The sequence below is a fragment of the Rana temporaria genome, chromosome 10 (genome assembly GCF_905171775.1).
Source record: "Rana temporaria chromosome 10, aRanTem1.1, whole genome shotgun sequence".
Classification (NCBI taxonomy): Eukaryota; Metazoa; Chordata; class Amphibia; order Anura; family Ranidae; genus Rana; species Rana temporaria.
Window position 1 is genome coordinate 964,920 of NC_053498.1, and position 24,275 is coordinate 989,194.

Sequence of the window (24,275 nt, forward strand, 5' to 3'; positions counted from 1 at the left end):
GACTGAGGGGCCAGGAAGAGACTGCTGAGATATAGAGAGAGACTGAGAGGCCAGGGAGAGACTGCTGAGATTAAGAGAGAGACTGAGGGGACAGGGAGAGACTGCTGAGATATAGAGAGAGACTGAGGGGACAGGGAGAGACTGCTGAGATATAGAGAGAGACTGCTGAGATATAGGGAGAGACTGCTGAGATATAGAGAGAGACTGAGGGGCCAGGGAGAGACTGCTGAGATATAGAGAGAGACTGAGGGGACAGGGAGAGACTGCTGAGATATAGAGAGAGACTGCTGAGATATAGGGAGAGACTGCTGAGATATAGAGAGAGACTGAGGGGCCAGGAAGAGACTGCTGAGATATAGAGAGAGACTGCTGAGATATAGAGAGAGACTGACAGGTCAGGGAGAGACTGCTGAGATATAGAGAGAGACTGAGGGGCCAGGGAGAGACTGCTGAGATATAGAGAGAGACTGAGGGGCCAGGGAGAGACTGCTGAGATATAGAGAGAGACTGAGGGGCCAGGGAGAGACTGCTGAGATATAGAGAGACTGAGGGGCAGGGAGAGACTGCTGAGATATAGAGAGAGACTGAGGGGCAGGGAGAGACTGCTGAGATTTAGAGAGACTGAGGGGCAGGGAGAGACTGCTGAGATATAGAGAGAGACTGAGGGGCAGGGAGAGACTGCTGAGATATAGAGAGAGACTGAGGGGCCAGGAAGAGACTGCTGAGATATAGAGAGACTGACAGGCCAGGGAGAGACTGCTGAGATATAGAGAGAGACTGAGGGGCAGGGAGAGACTGCTGAGATATAGAGAGAGACTGAGGGGCCAGGAAGAGACTGCTGAGATATAGGGAGAGACTGCTGAGATATAGAGAGAGACTGAGGGGCCAGGGAGAGACTGCTGAGATATAGAGAGAGACTGACAGGCCAGGGAGAGACTGCTGAGATATAGAGAGAGACTGACGGGCCAGGGAGAGACTGCTGAGATATAGAGAGAGACTGAGGGGCAGGGAGAGACTGCTGAGATATAGAGAGAGACTGAGGGGCCAGGGAGAGACTGCTGAGATATAGAGAGAGACTGAGGGGCCAGGAAGAGACTGCTGAGATATAGAGAGAGACTGAGGGGCCAGGGAGAGACTGCTGAGATATAGAGAGAGTCTGAGGGGCCAGGAAGAGACTGCTGAGATATAGAGAGACTGAGGGGCCAGGGGGAGACTGCTGAGATATAGAGAGAGTCTGAGGGGCCAGGAAGAGACTGCTGAGATATAGAGAGAGACTGAGGGGCCAGGGAGAGACTGCTGAGATTTAGAGAGACTGAGGGGCCAGGGAGAGACTGCTGAGATATAGAGAGAGACTGAGGGGCCAGGGAGAGACTGCTGAGATATAGAGAGAGACTGAGGGGCCAGGGAGAGACTGCTGAGATATAGAGAGAGACTGAGGGGCCAGGGAGAGACTGCTGAGATTTAGAGAGACTGAGGGGCCAGGGAGAGACTGCTGAGATATAGAGAGAGACTGACGGGCCAGGGAGAGACTGCTGAGATATAGAGAGAGACTGAGGGGCCAGGGAGAGACTGCTGAGATATAGAGAGAGACTGAGGGGCCAGGGAGAGACTGCTGAGATTTAGAGAGACTGAGGGGCCAGGGAGAGACTGCTGAGATATAGAGAGAGACTGAGGGGCCAGGAAGAGACTGCTGAGATATAGAGAGAGACTGAGGGGCCAGGGAGAGACTGCTGAGATATAGAGAGAGACTGAGGGGCCAGGGAGAGACTGCTGAGATATAGAGAGAGACTGAGGGGCCAGGGAGAGACTGCTGAGATTAAGAGAGAGACTGAGGGGCCAGGGAGAGACTGCTGAGATATAGAGAGAGTCTGCGGGGCCAGGAAGAGACTGCTGAGATATAGAGAGACTGAGGGGCCAGGGAGAGACTGCTGAGATATAGAGAGAGACTGAGGGGCCAGGGAGAGACTGCTGAGATATAGAGAGAGTCTGAGGGGCCAGGAAGAGACTGCTGAGATATAGAGAGACTGAGGGGCCAGGGAGAGACTGCTGAGATATAGAGAGAGTCTGAGGGGCCAGGAAGAGACTGCTGAGATATAGAGAGACTGAGGGGCCAGGGAGAGACTGCTGAGATATAGAGAGAGACTGAGGGGCCAGGGAGAGACTGCTGAGATATAGAGAGACTGAGGGGCCAGGAAGAGACTGCTGAGATTAAGAGAGACTGTTACATTGTATATCTCTGTATGTTGGGCTCCTTCAGGTGATTATCTAATAGTTTATTGAAACTATTGATGCCCCTCCCCCGCTGAGGCCACCGCCTGTGGAAGGGAATTCCACATCCTTGCCGCTCTAAGGCCTCGTACAGACGAGGGGTTATCCGCTGGAAACGGTCCGTCGGATGTTTCCAGCGGACATTCCTCCTCCGGATTTTGATCCGATGGCTTGTACACACCATCGGATCAAAATCCGCGCGAAAAACATCCGCGGTCACGTGTCGCGACTATGACGCGGCGACGTGTGCGACGCTGGAAGGTAAACACTTCCACGCATGCGTCGAATCATTACGATGCATGCGAGGGATGGGAGCGGACGGACTGATCCGGTGAGTCTGTACAGACGACCGGATCAATCCGCTGGACTGGATCCCAGCGGATAGATTTTGTAGCATGCTAAGAAATTTTTATCCGCTGGGAATCCGTCGGCTGGATTTTTATCCGCCGGGAATTGCTCGGACGTACAGACGACCGGATCTATCTGCTGGAACTGATCCGCGGATAAATCCCAGCGGATAGATCCGGTCGTGTGTACGGGGCCTTACAGTAAAGAACCCTCTACATAGTTTAAGGTTAAATCTCTTTTCTTCTCATTATAATGAGTGGCCCTGTGTCTTATTACTAAACTCCCTTCCGGGGAAAAGTTTCCTCCCTATTGGGGGGTCACCAGTCCGGTATTTGTGAAATCCTCTCCCCTCATCGTCTCTGGCTGTCTGTCTGGTTGGCATTCTGGTTGGTTGGCAGTCTGGTTGGCTGTCTGGTTGGTTGGCAGTCTGGTTGGTTGGCAGTCTGGTTGGTTGGCAGTCTGGTTGGTTGGCAGTCTGGTTGGTTGGCAGTCTGGTTGGTTGGCTGTCTGGTTGGTTGGCAGTCTGGTTGGTTGGCTGTCTGGTTGGTTGAGTGGCTGGCTGTCTGGTTGGCTAGATGGTTGTTTGGGTGGCTGGAAGCTTTTTTTGGCTGGTTGGCTGGCTGGCTGTCTGTCTGGTTGGTTGGGTGGTTTGTTGGTTGGTTGGCTGACTTGTCATCTGTCTGGTTGATTGGGTGGCTGCCTGGTTGGTTGGGTGGCTGGCTGGTTGGTTGGGTGGGTGGCTGGGATGGTTGGTTGGGTGGCTGCCTGGTTGGTTGGTTGGGTGGCTAGCTGGTTGGGTGGCTGGTTGGTTGGGTGGGTGGCTGGGATGGTTGGTTGGGTGACTGGCTGACTGGGTGGGTGGGTGTCTGGGATGGTTGGTTGGGTGGTTGGCTGGCTGGCTGATTGGTTGTTTGGGTGGCTGGCTGATTGGTTGTTTGGGTGGCTGGCTGGTTGGTTGGTTGGTTGGGTGGCTGGCTAATTGGTTGTTTGGGTGGCTGGCTGGTTGGTTGGGTGGCTGGATGGTTTTTATGGCTGGTTGGTTGGTTGGTTGGGTGGGTGGGTGACTGGCTGGTTGGGTCGGTGGGTGGGTGACTGGCTGGTTGGTTGGTTGGCTGGCTAGCTGGTTGGTTGGTTGGGTGGTTGGTTGGGTGGGTGTGTGGGTGGTTGGTTGGGTTATATGGCTGGCTGGTTGGTTGGGTGGGTGGTTGGCTGGCTGGCTGGTTGGTTGGGTGGGTGGGTGGTTGGCTGGTTGGGTGGCTGGTTGGGTGGGTGGCTGGTTGGTTGGGTGGCTGGATGGTTTTTATGGCTGGCTGGTTGGTTGGGTGGGTGGGTGGTTGGCTGGTTGGTTGGGTGGGTGGTTGGTTGGCTGGTTGGTTGGGTGGCTGGCTGGTTGGTTGGGTGGCTGGTTGGTTGGGTGGGTGGTTGGTTGGGTGGTTGGCTGGTTGGGTGGTTGGGTGGCTGGGTGGCTGGTTGGGTGGTTGGCTGGTTGGCTGGCTGGCTGTCTGTCTGGTTGGTTGGGTGGTTTGTTGGTTGGTTGGCTGACTTGTCATCTGGCTGGCTGGTTGATTGTTGGCTGATTGGTTAGTTGGGTGGCTTCAGTCTTGCACAGGTGTATCGGCTCCTCCCCTTCAGTCTTGCACAGGTGTATCGGCTCCTCCCCTTAATTTTTGTACTTGTGTATCGGCTCCTCCCCTTCATTCTTGTACTTGTGTATCGGCTCCTCCCCTTCATTCTTGCACTGGTGTATCGGCTCCTCCCCTTCAGTCTTGCACATGTGTATTGGCTCCTCCCCTTCAGTCTTGCACTGGTGTATCGGCTCCTCCCCTTCAGTCTTGCACAGGTGTATCGGCTCCTCCCCTTCAGTCTTGCACTGGTGTATCGGCTCCTCCCCTTCAGTCTTGTACTTGTGTATTGGCTCCTCCCCTTCATTCTTGTACTTGTGTATTGGCTCCTCCCCTTCAGTCTTGCACAGGTGTATCGGCTCCTCCCCTTCAGTCTTGCACAGGTGTATCGGCTCCTCCCCTTCAGTCTTACACAAGTGTATCGGCTCCTCCCCTTCATTCTTGCACAGGTGTATCGGCTCCTCCCCTTCATTCTTGCACTGGTGTATCGGCTCCTCCCCTTCAGTCTTGCACTGGTGTATTGGCTCCTCCCCTTCAGTCTTGCACAGGTGTACAGCCCCCTTCTGGCCCCTCCCACCAGCCATGATCTGCCTGCATTGCATAGAGAAGCACAGAGACCCGGTGATATCAGAGGGTATAAAATAAGACACGGAATGGAATTGGGTTTTGAATAAAGTCGTCGTCGTCGTGTGGGTGAGGGGGAGGGGGAGGCGGGGAAATGTTCCGGATCCGGGCGGACGGAGGACTGGGGGGGGGGTAGGGAAGTTGTCCAGCATTCTGGGAAATGTCTGTCACCTGACCCTCCTATTATATTTGGATGGGGGAGGGGGGGGCGGCTCTTCCTGGTCGCTGTGCCCGGCGCAGAGTTTGTGAGGGCGTTGGCACTGCTTGCTTTGCATGTCGGCTTTTATTTGCATTAGATATGAGAATCCGGGAAGAGGGGGGGGGGATATGGAGGACGCCATTACTGTGCAGGGGGAGGGGGAAGCAGCATGCAGCCAGTGAAGTCCAGGAGGATCCCACACTGAAATATAAAGAAATGATTATTTCCTTCCCCAGGGATGATCTCAGGAGGCCCCTCCCCCCCCAGCAGTTACAATGTATCAGTAGAAATATACAACAGGATGTGGATATCCTGCAGGTGTGACCCGCCCCCATCCAGCTGTGACCCGCCCCCATCCAGGTGTGACACCAATTAACCCCTCACATGCCTCGTGTTCCTTCAGTGGTGACATTTCTGCGTCTGACCTGCGTTGCGTTTTGTTGGCCAGTTCTTTGGCGTTTCCGTTCACTCCGCCTCCTCGCGGTGAGGGGGGGGGATGAGGGGCCCCTCCTTTCATGCGACCCAAAAACGCCAGGACAGTACAAATCACCCCCAGTACAAATACCCCCAAATCACCCCCCCCAGTACAAATACCCCCCCCTGTACAAATACCCCCAAATCACCCCCCCAGTACAAATACCCCCCCCAGTACAAATACCCCCAAATCCCCCCCAGTACAAATACCCCCAAATCACCCCCCCCCCAGTACAAATACCCCCCAAATCACCCCCCCCCCCCAGTACAAATACCCCCAAATCACCCCCCCCCAGTACAAATACCCCCCAAATCACCCCCCCAGTACAAATACCCCCCAATCACCCCCCCCCAGTACAAATACCCCCAAATCACCCCCCACCCTGAACAAATACTCCCCAATTAACCCTCCAGTACAAATTCCCCCCAAATCACCCCCCAGTACAAATACCCCCCAATCACCCCCCCCCCCAGTACAAATACCCCCAAATCACCCCCCACCCTGAACAAATACTCCCCAATTAACCCTCCAGTACAAATACCCCCCAAATCACCCCCCAGTACAAATACCCCCCAATCACCCCAGTACAAATAACCCCAAATCACCCCCAGTACAAATACCCCCCAAATACCCCCCAGTACAAATACCCCCCAATCACCCCCCAGTACAAATCACCCCCCAGTACAAATACCCCTCAATCACCCCAGTACAAATAACCCCAAATCACCCTCAGTACAAATACTTCCCAGTACAAATACCCCCCAATCACCCCCCAGTACAAATCACCCCCAGTCACCCCCCAGTACAAATAACCCCCAATCACCCCCCAGTACAAATACCCCCCAAATCACCCACAGTACAAATACTTTCCAGTACAAATACCCCCCAAATCACCCACAGTACAAATACTTTCCAGTACAAATACTCCCCAAATCACCCCCCCCCCCCCAGTACAAATACCCCCCATTCACCCCTTTTTGGAAAGGACAGTCCAAGGTATTTAGTAAGAGGCACGACAAGTTTTTTGAAGTTGTCATTTTTTGTCACAATTGGAAATTTTGGTAAAATTAAGAAATTATAACAAATTTGTTTCTTTCCACAAATTTTTTTTTTTCACATCCTGTCACCGGTGCAGCGTCATCATATAACGGGTGTGATGGTGACTGGTGACCGTGTGTAAAAAAATAACGTTTTTATTTTGTTTTATTTTTTACAATGAATTTGTATTTATTTTTTGTTTGCTTTTCACCAGTGAATTTCCCTCTTATTATAAGCAGCCATTTTTACTGAATGGAACGGATACATTCAGTGTTTACTATTGTGGTTAGCTGTGATTGGCCCGTCTGTACCATGTGATCACTGTGACCGATCCCAGGGGTCAGCATACTTGTACAGAGGCTGGGGGGGGGGGGGAGAGGATTGAATCGATTTCTTAGGTTTCATTTTTGTGTAATGAGAACACCGAAATCCTTCATGATGGCGATCGGCTTTCTATAGAGATCTGTGTGGGCGGGGCTATGACATCACCGCGCTCCCCTTATTGGTCACTTCACAAACCGTTCTCCTTTTAACTTCCAGGCGGTATGACGGACAGAGCCAGCTCCCATCATACACTGTAGAACTATCCCGAGCTAACTCCACCCCCCTCGAAAGTGCGCCACGATTTAAGGTAAGATCTACCCCGCCCCCTGCATGGCGCCCCTCCCCCGCTTCGCTTGCCAACGCTTTGCATGCCGATAACGCACCGCGCCTGGCTTCCTGCATGTCGCTTCGCATGGAGAGATTAACAATGTATTACAATGTAACTAATATATAGTGTTGGATGGAGTGGGGAAGGGATTGGACCCCCTGTCGGGTTTTTTATTGTTGTGTCCCCGTTGGGGAGATTCACCCTCTCTATGTGTCCCGGTGACCCCTTCCACCCAGAGTGAAAGAAAGAGAGGGGAAATCTTCCAATGGGGACACTAGTACAGGGATTCCCTTGTCTTCAGAGGGATTTTCTCTCACTTCCTGACTTTGGGACAGGAAGTGGAGGGAAATCTCCCCAGTGGACACCTGACAGGGGTTCTAACACCCCCTTATTCTATCCAAAGCAGAACAAAAATCTGTTCATTTCTCTTCTAGGACATTTTATCTGGAAGCAGATTTTTATTGGATAGAAATCTCGGGTCAGGGTGTGACGGTATTGGTTTTGCTCCCTGTGGGAGGGGCAGGTAATTACCAGTTTTAGCCAATCAGGAGCAGTTTTTCTTGAAGTTGGCTAAATTTGTTGATTGGTGTAGATTTTCTTGGCCTGCTGAGAAGGTCGGCTGAAGTCTCCCAGCTCCTGAGTGTGCCTGGCAGCCTCAGGTTGGAGATCTGATGCCGTTGTGCATTCTCAGGAGCCGGGAGAAGAAAGAAAGCCTTCCCAGGCAGCACGGCAGTCATGACCGGTTCTCTTTATTACACTTCCCTCCATATCCTACAGAGACCAGGAGGTTCCACCTATCACAGGAAAACTTGCAGCAGAACAGACAGTTTCTATTTCACGCCATGCTTTGGTTTCTGATTGGTTGTTGTGTGAGACTCCCCTGTGCCTGAAATAGAAACTTTCTGTATTGCCCTAGTAGCCAATGGGGTTCATCCTTTAATGATAGGTGAGAGGGGGTGGAGCCCAGACCAGGGAACACACAGACTGTGATTTCACTGGCTCACATTCTAGCCGGCATCCAGAGTAACCAGACAAAGGACATTGCAGCCAATCAGGAGGCAGGGTGTACGGATCTGAGTGGGGTGTACCAATAATTGAGGTTTTGCCCCATTGCCCTCCCTGGTTGGCTAAGAGACCTCACAGCTATGACTTGGGCCTGTCTGTTATGGTGGTGAGCATTGTGCCACCGGTGGCATGAAAGACCCAACAAAGGTCCAGTATAACCTCAGCGCTGGGACGCGATGGATTGGGGAGGAGTATTGTGCCACCGGTGGCATGAAAGACCCAACAAAGGTCCAGTATAACCTCAGCGCTGGGACGCGATGGATGGGGGAGGAGTATTGTGCCACCGGTGGCATGAAAGACCCAACAAAGGTCCAGTATAACCTCAGCGATGGGACGCGATGGATTGGGGAGGAGTATTGTGCCACCGGTGGCATGAAAGACCCAACAAAGGTCCAGTATAACCTCAGCGCTGGGACGCGATGGATGGGGGAGGAGTATTGTGCAGAACCCGGTCTCCATCGGGTCTTCTACAGATGGGAATTCCACCCCATCCCTGGCAACAGAATCGGAAGATTAGTTTTGTCCTTTTGCCGCACTGTTGGATCTCATCGGCTTTCATCTCCACCTATCCTGGAGGAAAGGACTGACAAGGCCGGGACTGGCCGAAAATATCCGAACAGTGGTGTCACCTGGAAGAAAACCGTCTTCCCAGGATCCACCAAAAACATGGCAGAACATCTCCACCTATACTGGAGGAAAGGACTGGCAAAGCCGGGACTGGCCAAAAATGGCCGAACAGTGGTGTCAACTGGAAGAAAACCGTCTTCCCAGGATCCACCAAAAACATGGCAGAACATCTCCACCTATCCTGGAGGAAAGGACTGGCAAGGCCGGCACTGGTCAAAAATGGCCGAACAGTGGTGTCACCTGGAAGAAAACCATCTTCCCTGGATCCACCAAAAACATGGCAGAACATCTCCACCTATCCTGGAGGAAAGGACTGGCAAGGCCAGCACTGGCCGAAAATGGCCGAACAGTGATGTCACCTGGAAGAGAACCGTCTTCCCTGGATCCACCAAAAACATGGCAGAACATCTCCACCTATCCTGGAGGAAAGAACTGGCAAGGCCGGGACTGGCCGAAAATGGCCGAACAGTGGTGTTACCTGGAAGAAAACCGTCTTCCCTGGATCCACCAAAAACATGGCAGAACATCTCCACCTATCCTGGAGGAAAGGACTGGCAAGGCCGGGACTGGCCGAACATGGCCGAACAGTGGTGTCACCTGGAAGAAAACCGTCTTCCCAGGATCCACCAAAAACATGGCAGAAGATCTCTCATGAATTGGTGGAATCTGTCTAGAAATAGGAGCCTTCAGAGAGCAGAGGAGGGATTTTATGAATGGAAGAACCTGTTGGAGCCGTCATGGAAGAAAAAGATATCAGTTTCCTCCACCAATCGCTGGGAGTGTAGAAACCTCCATCTTGTGTATTGGGGCCCAGAATGAGAGGCCAGGAGGTCAGTGGTGGCAGGGTGTGGTGAGGGGTGGTGACAGGCTGTGAGGGTCAGCAGAAAGTCCGTGGAAGTCAGGTGGTCTGCAGTAGTACGTTGTGAAAGTCAGTTGGGCAGTGTTGGCACAGTGTAAAGGTCAAAAGATGGATAGTTGGAGGTCAGGTGTCCAGTGTTGGTGTATTGTTGAAGTCAGTGAGGACATAGTGTGGAGGTCACAAAGAGGCCAGTGGTGAAAAGGTGGGGAGGACAAGATCTCCACACATCTCCATGGTGTGGAGATGGTCAGTGGTGGTATGATGTTGAGGTTAGTAGGTGTCCAGTGGTGGTGTGTTGTGGAGGTCAGGAGATATTTAGTGGTTGTACGGTGTTGATGTCAGAAGGGTGGCCAGTGGTGATATGGTGTGGAGGTCAGGAGGTGGTCAATGGTGGTAGTGGCATGGTGTGACCAGATAGTCAGCGGTGGTATGATGTGGAGGTCAGGAGATGGTCAGTGGTGGTATGATGTGGAGGTCAGTATGTAGTCAGTGGTGGTATGATGTGGAGGTCAGGAGGTGATCAGTGGTATGATGTCAGTAGGTGGTCAGTGGTGGTACGGTTTGGAGGTCTAGGGGTGGTCAGTGGTGGTATGATGTGGAGGTCAGGAGGTGGTCAGTGGTATGATGTCAGTAGGTGGTCAGTGGTGGTACGGTTTGGAGGTCTAGGGGTGGTCAGTGGTGGTACGGTTTGGAGGTCTTGGGGTGGTCAGTGGTGGTATGATGTGGAGGTCAGGAGGTGGTCAGTGGTGGTATGATGTCAGTGGTGGTACGGTTTGGAGGTCTAGGGGTGGTCAGTGGTGGTATGATGTGGAGGTCAGGAGGTGTTCAGTGGTATGATGTCAGTAGGTGGTCAGTGGTGGTAAGGTTTGGAGGTCTAGGGGTGGTCAGTGGTGGTACGGTTTGGAGGTCTAGGGGTGGTCAGTGGTGGTTTGGAGGTCTAGGGGTGGTCAGTGGTGGTATGATGTGGAGGTCAGGAGGTGGTCAGTGGTATGATGTCAGTAGGTGGTCAGTGGTGGTACGGTTTGGAGGTCTAGGGGTGGTCAGTGGTGGTACGGTTTGGAGGTCAGGAGATGGTCAGTGGTGGTATGATGTCAGTATGTAGTCAGTGGTGGTATGATGTGGAGGTCAGGAGATGGTGAGTGGTGGTATGATGTGGAGGCCAGGAGATGGTCAGTGGTATGATGTCAGGAGATGGTCAGTGGTGGTATGATGTCAGTAGGTGGTACGGTTTGGAGGTCTAGGGGTGGTCAGTGGTGGTACGGTTTGGAGGTCTAGGGGTGGTCAGTGGTGGTATGATGTGGAGGTCAGGAGGTGGTCAGTGGTATGATGTCAGTAGGTGGTCAGTGGTGGTACGGTTTGGAGGTCTAGGGGTGGTCAGTGGTGGTACGGTTTGGAGGTCTAGGGGTAGTCAGTGGTGGTACGGTTTGGAGGTCTAGGGGTAGTCAGTGGTGGTATGATGTGGAGGTCAGGAGGTGGTCAGTGGTATGATGTCAGTAGGTGGTCAGTGGTGGTACGGTTTGGAGGTCTAGGGGTGGTCAGTGGTATGATGTCAGTGGTGGTACGCTTTGGAGGTCTAGGGGTGGTCAGTGGTGGTTTGGAGGTTTTAGGGGTGGTCAGTGGTGGTATGGTTTGGAGGTCAGGAGGTGGTCAGTGGTGGTACGGTTTGGAGGTCTAGGGGTGGTCAGTGGTGGTACGGTTTGGAGGTCTAGGGGTGGTCAGTGGTGGTACGGTTTGGAGGTCTTGGGGTGGTCAGTGGTGGTACGGTTTGGAGGTCTAGGGGTGGTCAGTGGTGGTACGGTTTGGAGGTCTAGGGGTGGTCAGTGGTGGTATGGTTTGGAGGTCTAGGGGTGGCCAGTGGTGGTACGGTTTGGAGGTCTAGGGGTGGTCAGTGGTGGTACGGTTTGGAGGTCTAGGGGTGGTCGGTGGTGGAACGGTTTGGAGGTCTTGGGGTGGTCAGTGGTGGTACGGTTTGGAGGTCTAGGGGTGGTCAGTGGTGGTACGGTTTGGAGGTCTAGGGGTGGTCAGTGGTGGTACGGTTTGGAGGTCTTGGGGTGGTATGGTTTGGAGGTCTTGGGGTGGTCAGTGGTGGTACGGTTTGGAGGTCTAGGGGTGGTCAGTGGTGGTACGGTTTGGAGGTCTCGGGGTGGTCAGTGGTGGTACGGTTTGGAGGTCTAGGGGTGGTCAGTGGTGGTACGGTTTGGAGGTCTCGGGGTGGTCAGTGGTGGTACGGTTTGGAGGTCTCGGGGTGGTCAGTGGTGGTACGGTTTGGAGGTCTCGGGGTGGTCAGCGGTGGTAGTGGCATGGTGTGTAAATCAGTAAAGACTCTGAGCGCTGCAACAGAATTTTTCTGCCCTGCCAATGATGTTTAAGCGCCGTCCTCTGTGAACTCGTCTCCGTGGTTGGCAGCTTCTGTCGGCACCGTTCACCTTCACACATCATTTCCTCTGTTATCAGATCAGTCTGATAATGTGCCGCGTTTTCCTCTGCAGCCTCCCCACAATACAGAGCATCTCCCCTCCACACACTACAGAGCATCTCCCCTCCACACACTACAGAGCATCTCCCCTCCACACACTGGCCGCATTTGATGGGGAAAACTGGCAGCACACTGGCGACAATTGATGGACAAACTGGCGGCATTTGATGGGGAAAACTGGCGGCAATTGATGGGGAAAACTGGCGGCATTTGATGGGCACACTGGTGGCAATTGATGGGCACACTGGCGGCATTTGATGGGGAAAACTGGTGGCAATTGATGGGCACACTGGCGGCATTTGATGGGCACACTGGCGGCATTTGATGGGCACACTGGCGGCATTTGATGGGCACACTGGCGGCAATTGATGGGCACACTGGCGGCAATTGATGGGCACACTGGCGGCATTTGATGGGGAAAACTGGCGGCAATTGATGGGCACACTGGCAGAATTTGATGGGCACACTGGCGGCATTTGATGGGCACACTGGCGGCAATTGAAGTGGCTGCGTTTTGAGGTTTTTTTTTTTTTGTTTGCGCCCCTCCAAAACATTTTGAGCACCAGCCGCCACTGGGCCTCGGGCCGATTTATGGGGGAAATTTCCCTTCACTTCCTGTCAGGACAGGAAATCTCTCCACCGGGGACACAGAACCCGAAACGCGTTATTGTTCTCCCCATTCCACCCTGTACTGACAATGTGCCTTCCTGTCCCCGGTGACAACCACATCCCTCCTTTTCGTTATGGGTGTCGCAGGGACAGGAAGGCCAGTATCATGCATGGTGGTGCTCTGTGATTGGCTGGCTGAGTGGGTTTGGGACCCGGTTCGTTGTCGTTATTTTTCATGCAGCAGAAGAGCGCCGGCGAGTATCTGGAAGGGTCCCCCACCTCCGGGTGCCCTGCGGGTAGGTGTCTCCTCCAGCGGTGTGCCGGCGGGATTCTCTGTTTATTTCCCGGACTCCACCCGACCTTCTCCGCACACAATAGCGCCGTGGAAACTGCAGGGGGGGAGGGGAGGACACCTGATCCAGAGATGGTAAATAAATAAAGGCAGGGAATGTGATCCGAGGACCAGCCGCTTCCCACAGGCAGTGCAGTCAGCGCTCAAGATGAACCATGGAAGGGGGCGGGGAGCCACCCGGAGCTCTGCGGGAGATTTGTAAAACGTCCAAATTCTTCATTCAATCATTGACGATCGATCTCCCAAAATCACTGACATATCAATCCTCCAAATCCGGTAATCAATGAATAGCGATCTCCCAAATCTGGTAATCAATGAATATCGATCTCCCAAATCTGGTAATCAATGAATATCGATCTCCCAAATCCGGCAATCAATGAATATCGATCTCCCAAATCCCTAAACAATTAACTATTAATCTTCCAGGTCTAGTAACCATTGATTATCAATCTCCCAGTCTGGTAATCATCGATCATCCATGTATCGATCTGGTAATCATCGATCATCCATGTATCAATCTGGTAATCATCGATCATCCATGTATCAATCTGGTAATCATCGATCATCCATGTATCAATCTGGTAATCATCGATCATCCATGTATCAATCTGGTAATCATCGATCATCCATGTATCAATCTGGTAATCATCGATCATCCATGTATCAATCTGGTAATCATCGATCATCCATGTATCAATCTGGTAATCATCGATCATCCATGTATCAATCTGGTAATCATCGATCATCCATGTATCAATCTGGTAATCATCGATCATCCATGTATCAATCTGGTAATCATCGATCATCCATGTATCAATCTGGTAATCATCGATCATCCATGTATCAATCTGGTAATCATCGATCATCCATGTATCAATCTGGTAATCATTGTGGGCATCCATGTATCAATCTGGTAATCATCGATCATCCATGTATCAATCTGGTAATCATCGATCATCCATGTATCAATCTGGTAATCATCGATCATCCATGTATCAATCTGGTAATCATCGATCATCCATGTATCAATCTGGTAATCATTGATCATCCATGTATCAATCTGGTAATCATTGATCATCCATGTATCAATCTGGTAATCATCGATCATCCATGTATCAATCTGGTAATCATCGATCATCCATGTATCAATCTGGTAATCATTGATCATCCATGTATCAATCTGGTAATCTTCCGAGTCCGGATATTATTGACTATCGATCTACCGAGTTCAGTGATCAATGAATATTGATCTCCCGGGTCTGTTATCATCTATTGATCTCCCCAATCTGGTATCATCTATTGATCTCCCGGGTCTGGTATCATTGACTATTGATCTCCCGGGTCTGGTATCATCTATTGATCTCCCGGGTCTGGTATCATCTATTGATCTCCCGGGTCTGGTATCATCTATTGATCTGCCGGGTCTGGTATCATTGAATATTGATCTCCCGGGTCTGGTATTATCTATTGATCTCCCGGGTCTGGTATCATCTATTGATCTCCCGGGTCTGGTATCATCTATTGATCTCCCGGGTCTGGTATCATCTATTGATCTCCCGGGTCTGGTATCATCTATTGATTTCCCGGGTCTGGTATCATTGAATATTGATCTCCCGGGTCTGGTATCATCTATTGATCTGCCGGGTCTGGTATCATCTATTGATTTCCCGGGTCTGGTATCATTGAATATTGATCTCCCGGGTCTGGTATCATCTATTGATCTCCCGGGTCTGGTATCATCTATTGATCTCCTGGGTCTGGTATCATCTATTGATCTCCCGGGTCTGGTATCATTGACTATTGATCTCCCGGGTCTGGTATCATCTATTGATCTCCCGGGTCTGGTATCATCTATTGATCTCCCGGGTCTGGTATCATTGACTATTGATCTCCCGGGTCTGGTATCATCTATTGATCTCCCGGGTCTGGTATCATCTATTGATCTCCCGGGTCTGGTATCATCTATTGATCTCCCGGGTCTGGTATCATCTATTGATCTCCCGGGTCTGGTATCATCTATTGATCTCCTGGGTCTGGTATCATCTATTGATCTCCCGGGTCTGGTATCATTGACTATTGATCTCCCGGGTCTGGTATCATTGACTATTGATCTCCCGGGTCTGGTATCATTGACTATTGATCTCCCGGGTCTGGTATCATCTATTGATCTCCCGGGTCTGGTATCATCTATTGATCTCCCGGGTCTGGTATCATCTATTGATCTCCCGGGTCTGGTAATCTCCAGTTATTAAACTTTTGGCTCCGGATTTCCAGATTCTCTCACGGAATTCTTTGCGGTTTCGGGCCCCTGGGTGTCTCGTGTTGGCTCAGCATCTGTCTCTTCTCTGTGTCGGGGGGTCATATCTGATGTCATTGTCACCGCCAGCCCCTGAGTGACATCCTGGACAGGTGTGCCGACCCCTAGCCCCAAATCAGCTGCTGACCAGACTTCTGGCTATCCTCCCTCCACCAATCCCAAGTCAGCTCCCATAGCTATCGTCCGCCATCAACCCCCCAGTAAGCCCCCATGGAGGACTGGGGGGGATTGGTGGAGGGGGGTAGCCACGGAGGCTGACTGGAAGGTTGGTGGGGGACCATAGCCATGGAGGCTGACTGGGGACTGACAGCAGAAATTGTGGTGATTTTGGCTCCTGAAAATGATTGTGATTAAAAGGCACCAAATTGCCCTACAAAATGTTCTCCCCCCCCCATGCTGGGAGTGTAGAAATATAAATGTATTTTCCTGGTTCTCCTCTTTCTTTTTTTTTTATTTCTTTATTTCTTTTTTTATTCTTTTGTCGTTTTTTAAACATGACACTTTGTTAAAGTGACAAGACAAAAAGAAAGAAGAATAAAAAGTAAGAAAACCCATAAGAAGTCGCAGAAGAGCAGAAGGGGCCGTCCTGAGGACGCTCTCCGGGGAAAAGACGAACCATTTTCTTTCCATAATAGAATTCTCCTCCTCGCTCCGCTCACCATACAGCTGTCAGAGCCGGTGACCAGGAGACGAGGATTAGATTGTCAGCTCTTGGGCACACGTGGGTCTCTGTGTCGTGGCGGCGACGTCCCCTCCTCCCCTCACTGTCACTCCAGGAACAGCTGCTCCTCGGTTCCTCCTCGCTGTGCACACAGCCCCGGGGGCCCCGGGTCCCTGTACCTGCCTCCTTGGCAGCTGCCGTCTTCTGGCTGGCTCTCCGCCCATTCAGCACACATGTGAAGGTATGAGAGGCAGCCGGAGCCTCGCAGGGACATCGCCAGGCATCACTTCTTCGCCAAGTTTTGGGACGCTCCGGCGAGGCGGGACGGTGAAATGTCCGGCGTGGACGGGTACACACCCTGCCGGGAGGTGGTGGCGGACGACCCCTCGGATTCCTTGGAGGCGTATTGTGTGAGTACCATCTTCTCTGTTTGTTGCGTTTTGTCGCTGGGATGTTTTATTCTGACGCGGTCGCCGCCGCTGCGCCAGATTTTCCAGAGGACGTTACTATTACTCAGCAGCAGCCAAGGGAACGGTCACCGGTCCCACCGCCTGGAAATCCTGAATAACGTCCCTCGTCATCGCGACGCTTTCATTCGCTTTCACCGTTAAAGCTGCAGCGTACCTGTCACCGGCGAGGGCGCCGCGTCCCCGCGCCTTCGTTAGAAAGCGTCAGCTCTGCGGGAGGCATCCTGTACTTTGTGCCACACAGCAAAGTTCTCCTCCGGTATCGGCATCATAAAATCCGGGTTGATAATTGGACGGTGCATCCGGAATTCTCCACTCACCTGGCCGCAGGAAGCTGGATTCTGATTGGTTGGCGAGTTCTTTTCTTCTTTTCTTCTTTTTTTTTTCTTCATTTTGTGGAGATTCGTAAAAAAAAAATGATTTAATAACATGTTTCCAATGTTCTGACGCAGTGCAGGATTTGATGCTCCCGGCCGGGACAAGGGGGGGGGGGGGCAGTAAAGCAAAGGGGCAAAAGATGGACGCAGGGTGGTACACCCATTCTACGGCATATATTATTGGTGGGGGAGGGGGGCACCAGGGCCGATCTGCCCTATAGGCTCACTATGCAAGCTGCTTGGGGCCCCCGCAAAGGGCCCCCCAAATTACTATAGGCCCCGCCTGGTGAGAAGTGATTTTCGACCCCGCTTCTCAACTCGCTGGCTGCATGGGAGAAGAGGTAAGAAGTCAGCACCCGATGCTTCTCACTTTAATGCAAGGTGTAATTTCCGACAGCAGAACACCCCCCCCCCCCCCCCCCGCTTCTCAACTTTAATGTGACATGTCACTGTCGACAGCGCCCCCCCCAACATGTCATTTTGCTTAGGGCCCCAGGGAGGTCAGGATCAGCACTGGGGGGGCACATTCTTGCCCTGGGCGCTGGATGACCCTGTGCCGGTACTGGTGACACCCCCTCCAAGAATACGATGTGGCCGCACACAGAGGATAATAATTCGAATCCCCCCCCCAGGTGTGGATGAAGGATGGGATCGGAGGATGGGATCGGAGGATGGGATCGGAGGATGGGATCGGAGGATGGGATCGGAGGATGGGATCGGAGGATGGATCAGACTCCTCGAGGTTTATTCAGCGACAGGAAGGAGACTCCCTAACGATGGACGGATATTCCCCACGCCGCTTCCAGCTCCGGCCTTCTGACTAAATCCAATTCCTGGAATTGTAGGAGGAGATCTTTGTGTGTGTGGCGACGTCTGGCGTCAGATCTCATCCATGCCGAGACCGATCGACGAGAAGGAGAACCTGAGGATGGAAACAGTTTTACACTAAACAGCCAATCGGATGCTCCCCATCATGTAGCCTCTCCGAGGAGAGTGAGAGCTCAAATCTGATTGGTTGTGAACAATGGGGAGGAGCTAAATTTTCTTTTTGGGGTGAAATGAAGGACATTTTTTAAGCTGAAGCTTTATAGGATATCTAAGGAGAATGAGAAGTCGTATGTAGCAGATTACCGGGTCCTTGGGTGTGGCGGCTGCATTCGTTTTCTTTTCACCTGATGATCCTGCCAGTAACGCACTCCCTATCCCCAAGTCCATGGAGGGGCAGCGTTGTCAGCCTAGGACCAGACTGCAAAACACCTCCCCCTCTCCTCATGCATTACACAGGGGAGGATGTGTTCTGTAGTTCACATAGTTGGAGATTCACTAAACCCGGAGAGTGAAGAATCTGGTGCGGCTGTGCCTGGGAGCCAATCGGCTTCTAACGTCAGCTTCTTCAATGAAGCTTTGACAGAGAAAAATAACTGGAAGCTGATTGGTTTCTATGCAGAGCTGCACCAGATTCTGTGTGCTCCGGGTTTAGCAGATCTCCCCCATAATGTAGCTAGGAAAGCCGATCACATTGTTGGCAAGCTGTGGGGGTGCTGCATTTCTGGCAGGATCAACAGATTTGTTCTGTACCTGCAGAAAATGTATGCAGCCTGAGAAATTAAAACAAATGCAGCCGCCACATCTGTGGACCAGTAATATACAGCAGCAGGTTCCATTTTTCTCCTTGGGTTTGGATTCACTTTAAATGTCTCTGGGGGACCTTTCCTGGACCCCCCCAATTCCTCTCATTGTGTTACAAAAAAAGAGTTTTACCCAATTCTGTAAAAAGGGGAATCTGTGTTCCTGAGATGGGCGAGGATTGGTGGGAGAGAGCGGAGATACAGAAGATGGAGACATAGATGATGTATTGTAGATGGATACAATGTAGATGGATGGACAGACGGACAGGTAGGTGATAGGATAAGTCAGGTTAAGATGATGGACAGATTGATGGGTATGAGATAGACGGATGGATAGATATGAGATGGGTGAGGACCGATGATGGACAGATAGGTGTGAGATAGGTAAGGACAAATGATGGACGGACGGATAGGTAATAGATAGGTGAGGACAGATGACGGACTGATAGGTGAGGACAGATGACGGACGGATAGGTGATAGGTGAGGACAGATGACGGACTGATAGGTGATAGGTGAGGACAGATGACGGACGGATAGGTGAGGACAGATGACGGACTGATAGGTGATAGGTGAGGACAGATGACGGACGGATAGGTGAGGACAGATGACGGACGGATAGGTGAGGACAGATGACGGACTGATAGGTGAGGACAGATGACGGACTGATAGGTGAGGACAGATGACGGACGGATAGGTGATAGGTGAGGACAGATGACGGACAGATAGGTGATAGGTGAGGACAGATGACGGACGGATAGGTGATAGGTGAGGACAGATGACGGACAGATAGGTGATAGGTGAGGACAGATGACGGACGGATAGGTGATAGGTGAGGACAGATGACGGACAGATAGGTGATAGGTGAGGACAGATGACGGACGGATAGGTGATAGGTGAGGACAGATGACGGACAGATAGGTGATAGGTGAGGACAGATGACGGACGGATAGGTGATAGGTGAGGACAGATGACGGACGGATAGGTGATAGGTGAGGACAGATGACGGACGGATAGGTGATAGGTGAGGACAGATGATGGACGGATAGGTGATAGGTGAGGACAGATGACGGACGGATAGGTGATAGGTGAGGACAGATGACGGACGGATAGGTAATAGATAGGTGAGGACAGATGACGGACGGATAGGTGATAGGTGAGGACAGATGACGGACTGATAGGTGAGGACAGATGACGGACTGATAGGTGATAGGTGAGGACAGATGACGGACGGATAGGTGAGGACAGATGACGGACTGATAGGTGAGGACAGATGACGGACTGATAGGTGAGGACAGATGACGGACTGATAGGTGAGGACAGATGACAGACTGATAGGTGAGGACAGATGACGGACTGATAGGTGATAGGTGAGGACAGATGACGGACGGATAGGTGAGGACAGATGACGGACTGATAGGTGAGGACAGATGACGGACTGATAGGTGAGGACAGATGACGGACTGATAGGTGAGGACAGATGACGGACTGATAGGTGAGGACAGATGACGGACTGATAGGTGAGGACAGATGACAGACTGATAGGTGAGGACAGATGACGGACTGATAGGTGAGGACAGATGACGGACTGATAGGTGAGGACAGATGACGGACGGATAGGTGATAGGTGAGGACAGATGACGGACGGATAGGTGAGGACAGATGACGGACGGATAGGTGAGGACAGATGACGGACTGATAGGTGAGGACAGATGACGGACTGATAGGTGAGGACAGATGACAGACTGATAGGTGAGGACAGATGACGGACTGATAGGTGAGGACAGATGACGGACTGATAGGTGAGGACAGATGACGGACTGATAGGTGAGGACAGATGACAGACTGATAGGTGAGGACAGATGACGGACTGATAGGTGAGGACAGATGACGGACTGATAGGTGAGGACAGATGACGGACTGATAGGTGAGGACAGATGACGGACGGATAGGTGATAGGTGAGGACAGATGACGGACGGATAGGTGAGGACAGATGACGGACGGATAGGTGAGGACAGATGACGGACGGATAGGTGAGGACAGATGACGGACTGATAGGTGAGGACAGATGACGGACTGATAGGTGAGGACAGATGACGGACGGATAGGTGATAGGTGAGGACAGATGACGGACAGATAGGTGATAGGTGAGGACAGATGACGGACGGATAGGTGATAGGTGAGGACAGATGACGGACAGATAGGTGATAGGTGAGGACAGATGACGGACGGATAGGTGATAGGTGAGGACAGATGATGGACGGATAGGTGATAGGTGAGGACAGATGACGGACGGATAGGTGATAGGTGAGGACAGATGACGGACGGATAGGTGATAGGTGAGGACAGATGACGGACGGATAGGTGATAGGTGAGGACAGATGACGGACGGATAGGTGATAGGTGAGGACAGATGACGGACGGATAGGTGATAGGTGAGGACAGATGACGGACGGATAGGTGATAGGTGAGGACAGATGACGGACGGATAGGTGATAGGTGAGGACAGATGACGGAGGATAGGTGATAGGTGAGGACAGATGACGGAGGATAGGTGATAGGTGAGGACAGATGACGGACGGATAGGCGAGGACAGATGACGGACGGATAGGTGAGGACAGATGACGGACGGATAGGTGATAGGTGAGGACAGATGATGGACGGATAGGTGATAGGTGAGGACAGATGACGGACGGATAGGTGATAGGTGAGGACAGATGATGGACGGATAGGTAATAGGTGAGGACAGATGACGGACGGATAGGTGATAGGTGAGGACAGATGACGGACGGATAGGTGATAGGTGAGGACAGATGACGGACGGATAGGTGATAGGTGAGGACAGATGACGGAGGATAGGTGATAGGTGAGGACAGATGACGGAGGATAGGTGATAGGTGAGGACAGATGACGGACGGATAGGTGAGGACAGATGACGGACGGATAGGTGATAGATGAGGACAGATGACGGACGGATAGGTGATAGGTGAGGACAGATGACGGACGGATAGGTGATAGGTGAGGACAGATGACGGACGGATAGGTGAGGACAGATGACAGACTGATAGGTGAGGACAGATGACGGACTGATAGGTGAGGACAGATGACGGACTGATAGGTGAGGACAGATGACGGACTGATAGGTGAGGACAGATGACAGACTGATAGGTGAGGACAGATGACGGACTGATAGGTGAGGACAGATGACGGACTGATAGGTGAGGACAGATGACGGACTGATAGGTGAGGACAGATGACGGACTGATAGGTGAGGACAGATGACGGACTGATAGGTGAGGACAGATGACGGACGGATAGGTGAGGACAGATGACGGACGGATAGGTGAGGACAGATGACGGACGGATAGGTGAGGACAGATGACGGACGGATAGGTGAGGACAGATGACGGACTGATAGGTGAGGACAGATGACGGACTGATAGGTGAGGACAGATGACGGACGGATAGGTGATAGGTGAGGACAGATGACGGACGGATAGGTGATAGGTGAGGACAGACGACGGACGGATAGGTGATAGGTGAGGACAGATGACGGAGGATAGGTGATAGGTGAGGACAGATGACGGATGGATAGGTGATAGGTGAGGACAGATGACGGACAGATAGGTGATAGGTGAGGACAGATGACGGACGGATAGGTGATAGGTGAGGACAGATGACGGACGGATAGGTGATAGGTGAGGACAGATGACGGACGGATAGGTGATAGGTGAGGACAGATGACGGACGGATAGGTGATAGGTGATAGGTGAGGACAGATGACGGACGGATAGGTGATAGGTGAGGACAGATGACGGACAGATAGGTGATAGGTGAGGACAGATGACGGACGGATAGGTGATAGGTGAGGACAGATGACGGATGGATAGGTGATAGGTGATAGGTGAGGACGGATAGGTGATAGGTGAGGACAGATGACGGACGGATAGGTGATAGGTGAGGACAGATGATGGACGGATAGGTGATAGGTGAGGACAGACGACGGACGGATAGGTGATAGGGGAGGACAGATGACGGACGGATAGGTGATAGGTGAGGACAGACGACGGACGGATAGGTGATAGGTGAGGACAGATGATGGACGGATAGGTGATAGGTGAGGACAGATGATGGACGGATAGGTGAGGACAGATGATGGACGGATAGGTGATAGGTGAGGACAGACGACGGACGGATAGGTGATAGGTGAGGACAGATGACGGACGGATAGGTGATAGGTGAGGACAGACGACGGACGGATAGGTGATAGGTGAGGACAGATGATGGACGGATAGGTGATAGGTGAGGACAGATGATGGACGGATAGGTGAGGACAGATGATGGACGGATAGGTGATAGGTGAGGACGGATAGGTGATAGGTGAGGACAGACGACGGACCAAGAGGTGACAGATGATGGACAGACAGACGGATAGGTGAGGACAGATGATGGACGGATAGGTGATAGGTGAGGACAGATGACGGATAGGTGATAGGTGAGGACAGATGACGGACGGATAGGTGAGGACAGATGACGGACGGATAGGTGATAGGTGAGGACAGATGACGGACGGATAGGTGATAGGTGAGGACAGATGACGGACGGATAGGTGATAGGTGAGGACAGATGACGGACGGATAGGTGATAGGTGAGGACAGACGATAGGTGAGGACAGATGACGGACGGATAGGTGATAGGTGAGGACAGACGATAGGTGAGGACAGATGACGGACGGATAGGTGATAGGTGAGGACAGATGATGGACGGATAGGTGAGGACGGACAGATAGGTGATAGGTGACAGATGACGGGTTTTCTGGCGGTGAATTGCGTATTTGGATTGGCTGTCAGGAAGTCTGGGCACATTTGTCCTCGTTGTTGTTATATAATGTCCCCGGGCTCCGCACAGCTGGCAGAACTGGTGTCTCTGGTTTCTTGGTACACATTGGACTTCATTACATGACAGCTGAACTGTGCAGGAACTCCCAGCATCCAATCAGAGTTGTCCTCTCTCTCTCTGGAGATCATAACCTGACCCTGGATGGGAATGTTGGGGGTTGTTGGTGAATTAGGAGTCATGTGACCAGACTGTCGGTGTCGGAGATCCCAGGATACGGGGGTTGGGGAACCAGCTTCTGGGTGCGTCTTTGTTGGGCTTCTGATGATCCGTATGAAGGAGAACGCCGCCAGGAAAAAATATATATTTCTAATTTCTGCCTCTTTGTATTCAGGCGTTTTATAAAATTCCCATCATCCCTTGCATGCTGGGAAATCTCCAATCCCTGGTGTGTAATGAAGAGAAAAGGGAAGGAAATGAAGGGGAAAGGGAAGGAAATGAAAGGGAAGGAAATGTAGAGGAAAGGGAAGGAAATGAAGGGGAAAGGGAAGGAAATGAAGAGGAAAGGGAAGGAAATGAAGGGGAAAGGGAAGGAAATGAAGAGGAAAGGGAAGGAAATGAGGGGGAAAGGGGAGGAAATTAAGAGGAAAGGGAAGGAAATGAAGAGGAAAGGGAAGGAAATGAAGGGGAAAGGGAAGGAAATGAAGAGGAAAGGGAAGGAAATGAAGGGGAAAGGGAAGGAAATGAAGAGGAAAGGGAAGGAAATGAGGGGGAAA

At 51.8% G+C, this 24,275-nt stretch overlaps 2 protein-coding genes and 1 long non-coding RNA gene across 7 annotated transcripts in view; 2 read left to right on the forward strand and 1 right to left on the reverse strand.

Annotated features, from left to right (window-relative positions):
• The window catches only part of LOC120916179 (RAP1 GTPase activating protein), a 145,816-nt gene that overhangs the window by 69,294 nt on the left and 52,247 nt on the right, over positions 1 to 24,275 (forward strand). For 2 of the 3 annotated variants that reach the window (XM_040327011.1, XM_040327012.1), the window contains one exon: positions 7,115 to 7,205. Coding sequence is in view for 1 of the 3 variants with exons in the window: in XM_040327010.1 (XP_040182944.1) it covers positions 16,525 to 16,602 (78 nt within the window). In the remaining 2 variants the exon portion in view is untranslated. Of the gene's footprint in view, positions 1 to 7,114; positions 7,206 to 16,429; positions 16,603 to 24,275 lie in introns of those variants that run through there. The other variant, XM_040327010.1, reaches the window with a different exon arrangement.
• Positions 3,402 to 4,166, reverse strand: LOC120916140 (extensin-like). The gene has a single exon (XM_040326957.1). The coding sequence runs from the start codon at positions 4,164 to 4,166 to the stop codon at positions 3,402 to 3,404; it is 765 nt and encodes a 254-aa protein (XP_040182891.1).
• Positions 18,819 to 22,657, forward strand: LOC120916181. Of its 3 annotated transcripts, XR_005743969.1 has the most exons (4): positions 18,819 to 20,646; positions 20,772 to 20,906; positions 21,275 to 21,706; positions 22,132 to 22,170. It is a non-coding gene; the product is annotated as an uncharacterized LOC120916181 (long non-coding RNA). The 3 variants fall into 3 exon arrangements; XR_005743970.1 differs by lacking the exon at positions 22,132 to 22,170 and adding an exon at positions 22,614 to 22,657 and having other exon boundaries at positions 18,819 to 20,906; XR_005743968.1 differs by having other exon boundaries at positions 18,819 to 20,906.

Bases quoted from the DNA above. Each gene is read 5' to 3' on its own strand.
- LOC120916140 (XM_040326957.1), bottom strand. From the start codon at position 4,166: ATGACAAGTCAGCCAACCAACCAACAAACCACCCAACCAACCAGACAG.